Source organism: Halyomorpha halys, unplaced genomic scaffold, assembly GCF_000696795.3.
Source record: "Halyomorpha halys isolate HHAL.00 unplaced genomic scaffold, Hhal_1.1 Scaffold10414.1, whole genome shotgun sequence".
Lineage (NCBI taxonomy): Eukaryota > Metazoa > Arthropoda > Insecta > Hemiptera > Pentatomidae > Halyomorpha > Halyomorpha halys.
The window spans coordinates 1-4,858 of NW_027115717.1; the positions used below are offsets into that span (position 1 = coordinate 1).

At 33.9% G+C, this 4,858-nt stretch overlaps 1 protein-coding gene across 2 annotated transcripts; it reads right to left on the minus strand.

Moving 5' to 3' along the window:
• Positions 1-2,011: 2,011 nt before the first annotated feature.
• Positions 2,012-4,641, minus strand: LOC106692218 (uncharacterized protein DDB_G0271670). Of its 2 annotated transcripts, none has more exons than XM_067052741.1 (2): positions 4,602-4,641; positions 2,012-4,111 (listed from the first exon to the last, which is right to left on the minus strand). In XM_067052741.1, the coding sequence occupies exon 2, from the start codon at positions 4,030-4,032 to the stop codon at positions 2,128-2,130; it is 1,905 nt and encodes a 634-aa protein (XP_066908842.1). In that variant the 5' UTR covers positions 4,033-4,111; positions 4,602-4,641; the 3' UTR covers positions 2,012-2,127. The 2 variants fall into 2 exon arrangements, with proteins under 2 accessions (XP_066908842.1, XP_014293609.1); XM_014438123.3 differs by lacking the exon at positions 4,602-4,641 and adding an exon at positions 4,413-4,535.
• Between the last annotated feature and the right edge of the window lie 217 nt (positions 4,642-4,858).

The window sequence follows — 4,858 nt, forward strand, 5'->3', positions numbered from 1 at the left end:
TTACATGATTTTCACCATTTGAGATCATTTTTGGACTCTGAGGATACCAGCGGGACCATAAGGGCACGGCAGTGGACGGTGAGGAGATACATAACAATCACATTGCTCGAAGAAAGTTATGAAAGAAAGCACGGAGGAGAATGGGAGAGATCAAAATCGGGACGATTGTCTACAGGAAGTTGGGGTCTAACTGGGGTTAGGAGATAGAGCGGTACGAAGGTTTATTCTGGGTGATAACAATTAGAACACAACATAGTTACATTAGAAAGTGTCAGAGAACCGAGAAAGAGGAGAACTGTCCAGCAGTTAAAACTTCCATCATTCACAAAATAAAAGCTGGAGTGTCCTCATATTGCCACATCCAGGGCCCTGTTTCATAATTAAAGCTAATAGTTTTCGTTAATAGTACAAGTGTAGAAACTAATGTGGTAATAATACTGATACTTATTTTTTCAGGATAGGGATGACTATTAGTGATATTACAGGAATTAAAAAATACTAAAGTTCAAGTTACTATTGTACAAGTCAAGGTAATTGAATTAAGATAAATCTACAAACTAATAGTATTAGTTTATACTTTATTATGTATGAAACAGGGCCCAGATTGTATTACAGAAAATGCAAATTTATTCTATTTATTTTTTTTATTTTAAGATTGTTTTTAACTTTTGTAAATATTGTTCATTTCATTTTAACTTGTTCATGTATTGTATGAAGAGTTATTTTATTATGTTCTTAGGTTTAAATTATATCATAAATAGTTTTTACTTCGGGGAGCTTGTGAGTTGTTTTTTACGTGTATAGGAATTTATTTTATTGCAAATAGTTTTTTCTTTATTGTTTTTGTTTCTTATGTTATTATATTTTATATTATTTATTAGTTTACGAGGATTGTCCATAAACTGGTGGGAGAGAGGCGTTACGGGCTGAGTCAGCAGTTACTTTGATGTCAGCCGACTGAGGAGATCAACTGATCGAACATATATAAAGAGATGTACCGAACCCAATAAAGCGAATATTTTACCACAGTTCAAGCGTGTCAGATCTTATTCCTTCTTCTCTTTTTTTACATTTTGCTTCCGCCGATACTTAAGTGATAAACTGGTAAACACACAAAAAGCCTTTGGAAAATAATGCAATAGTAGTAATAGATTTGAAACTTATTTTTGGATAACTGCCCTCAGCGATTATCCTAGCATCCTGACTAAATTTTAAGACAGATGCATAGTAATGGCATGCCATAAATATTATTATATTTACTCATAGTATGATTAGTCCAATGTTTATAGTTGGTGTTACTCTGATTTTATAAATAAATCACTCTGATGAGGAAAACGATCAAAAATTGACTAATATTAGCTAGCGCAATTTTTCAATGATGTAAATTCCTGCATATTTCAATAAATAATCCAAACGAATAAATTAATATTATAATACAGATCTATTATAAAGGTAGTTTCGATTCTTCTAGGATTCGAGACTAAAGTAATTATTAAACTTTTCTAATTTTGAGTACACACAGCTTGATTTTTTTCATTTGTTTTTTGGTTTCAATACAATACAATTTCTCAGATATAATTGGTTTGTAAATTCACTGATTGTGTGAAGAGAAAAATAAACATAAACAATAACGGGGTAAGGCGAGTGGAACCCTGATCCCCACTTTGAATTGCAAATTATTAAAATAAACACTGAACTCCATCAACTAATCAAAGCCTTTAAGGAAAAACATCTACACGTCACCGCTCCTTCCCTCTTTATTTATTTTATATTCGCCATTTCAGCCTTTATAAAGCGATATTTATATATACACCTGAATTATAAATATTCATGTTTTCTCATTTCATTATAGCAAATCTAATTTTATATTGAGTAGAGACAGGATGGATTTCGACCACTATATATGGATGATGTGGAACCAAACTTTGAAAAATTGTTTCTCTATCTCTTTTACCTCTGAACTAAAGAAATTTTAGATTTAAAGATTTACAGGGAACAAACACAAAGGAAATTTCTTTTATTGCTATTTATTCATTATCATACTTTTATATGGCATTATTGTGTATTTCTACTCTCCAAAATAATTTTAAAATACTATCACAGGCATGTGTATTTCAGGGCAAATGATCAATGTTTACCTGTCATACCAATTATAGTACCGTTCAACTTTGGTAAACGCAAGATTTGTGGTTCTAGTAATACAAGTTGAAAGGGCACAGTGTATCCAGAAACACTTATAGACATCGGAGTAGTACTTGTATATTTTCGATGGGTGTTCGGTTGATAATATAGCAATTTCAAAAAAAAATTTGATTTCTTAGTTGAAGACGGCATTGGTGTAGTGCTGGCTGTACTGCTTGCCATACCAGTGATAGTGGTCTTAGAACTGCTCTTACTAGGCGTACTATTTATTGAGCTTTTCGATACTCCCGATTTACCCTCTGTTGTGATTGTTGTGCCAGTTGAACCATTAGTAACTGATGAGCCTTCAGAAGAACAAGAAACGTCTGTACAAGTTTCAGTAGTCTCGGTACAAATCGTGGTTGTGTAATCAGACTCCTTACACGTTATGGAGATGACGTAAGGTGTAATGTCAGTGCAAACCGTAGTAGATTCACCTGTGGTCTGATCTGTCATTGTGTTAGAAGAAGATTGTGTTGTTACATTTTCACCGCTTTGATCACTTTTCATGGTAGAGAAACTTGTACTTGTACTTAAACTACTTTGCGTTTTAGGAACCGTTGTTCCAGTATTACTACTTTGCGTGGTTTCACCTCTTGTTGCATTATTACTACTTTGCGTTACGGAACCTGTTGTTTCATTATTAGTACTTTGTGTGGTTGCACTACTTGTTGAACTACTAGTACTTTGCATGGTTGAATCTGATGTCACACCCAGCATTTGGAGGGTACTGAATTTATTCGTTTCGTCACTCTGAGTTGTAGATAATGTAGTTGAAATTGAGGTCGATATCGTGGAAATTTCTGGGCCACCGAAAAATATCATAAAGAATGTGCTATTATTATACCTTCCTTCTCTCTGAGCCGTAGACATCGAAGTTGAAATTGAGGTCGATATGGTGGAACTCTCGTTGTCTCCGAAAAGTATCTTATCCAAAGTGCTATTATGACAGCTTTTGTTAATACCTTTACCGAAGGTGTTTATCAAATCATCCAATGGTTCCTTAGAATACGAATCAATTAAACCATCTCTAGATGAAACAATAGGACTATCAGTATTTTCATCGGTTTTTAGTGAATTACCAGAATCAATATTTTTAGGCGAAAACGATTGTTTAGAATCACCTACGTACTCAGATGATGTTGATTCGTCAAGTCCGATATCTTGGTTGTTCAGATAAACTTCATAAGGTACAGGGCTGCTTGGATGAAATGGTTCTACAATCGAGTAGTTTGCTTCTTCCTTTTCAGGCGGTTTGCTTGTAGTTGAGCCAGTCGGCACTTCTGTTCCCAAATGCATGTGCACGGTAGGGCAAACGTGCAAAATTGAAAAACAAAGTATACTTCCATTTGATTGGACACGGCTAATTCCTAAGTGTTTTGGTAACGGAGGAGGTGCTCTCATTATTGTACGAAATTGTTCGATTGCAGTTACTGGTGGAGGAGCTGGGGTAGAACTGCCAGTAAGCCCACTGCCAATGCCGAAGAAGTTGCTCTGAGGATCACTTAATCCATCATTTATACCCTCAGAACTTCTTAGATTGCTAGGAAGTAGTAATGTCAAAATATCTTGCAGAGCCAGTTTATTACCTTTCAGTGATACTGCTAAGCTGTTTGGACGAAGCGGTTCATAAGCATTCCCGTTTCGGAATAATTTTTCTTCATCTCCGTAGCTGAGGAGATCAGCTTTGAGTTGATTCTCGATTTCTTCAACTTGCCTGGCTTCGCTATTTCTCAATAACTCTTCTTTTTCCGAATCAATGGCCAATCGATCGAGTGTTTCTTTACTTTTTCTTAAATTATCACGAAACTTCGATAAAATTTGGTTGCTTTCTTTAATGAAAACACTCATATTCTTAGTTCGTTCGATATCCTCAATTTTATCGGCTAATATTAGAAGTTCAAAGCAGCACACAAATGTGTAGACAGTTCTGAAACAATAAGAAAAAAGACTTTAAAATAAGTGAAAAAATTTAGGTTAGGTTTTCTACTAAATTATAATAAAATCATTTATTGCTTAGCCGTTATCGTTGTGAATTAAGGCCAGGCAATGACAATCTTTACTAGCAGTTTGAAGCAAGAGAAAAAGTACATAACTTTTCATTATTAAATTTTAAATAATATAGGCCCGTAACCATTATAGCATTTTAGGATATAATTCAACATTATCTTTATTACCCATTACTATATTAGCTAGTATTCATTGTTAAGAACAGTTTTACATACAATTACCGATATTTGAAATATACAGTAAGGGAAATCATGGTGATAGTACAAAAGTTCGAATTCGAGTTTTCGATGGAAACACACGTTCTGAGATCCAAGCCAACACTGCCCGATCTTTACCAATAGCATCACCGCTTTGTTATCTTTTGTTAAACATCGAATTTTTATAGCAACAGAAAAATTAAAAAAATTCACCTTCCTTGGACATTAGATTTTTGTTTTTATATATAAAAATAGCGATAAATTCAACTCTAGCGTACCAAGTGCACAAAACTTGGTGAAGTAGGGTGGTAAGTGAAAACTTTATTTTTATATAGATACAAAGAACAAATACAAAAAAAAAAGACACATACAATACAAAAAAATATCGCACCTATGTCTGAGAGAAAGATATTATAAGCCATACCAATTTCAGATATTTATTAAAAAATGGCTAAATGATATCCTATATA

Coding starts and splice junctions, on each gene's coding strand:
- LOC106692218 (XM_014438123.3), bottom strand. CDS start 4,444: ATGATTTCCCTTACTGTATATTTCAAATATCG. Junction 4,112..4,412: donor ACTGTATATTTCAAATATCG/GTAATTGTATGT, acceptor TTATTGTTTCAG/AACTGTCTACACATTTGTGT.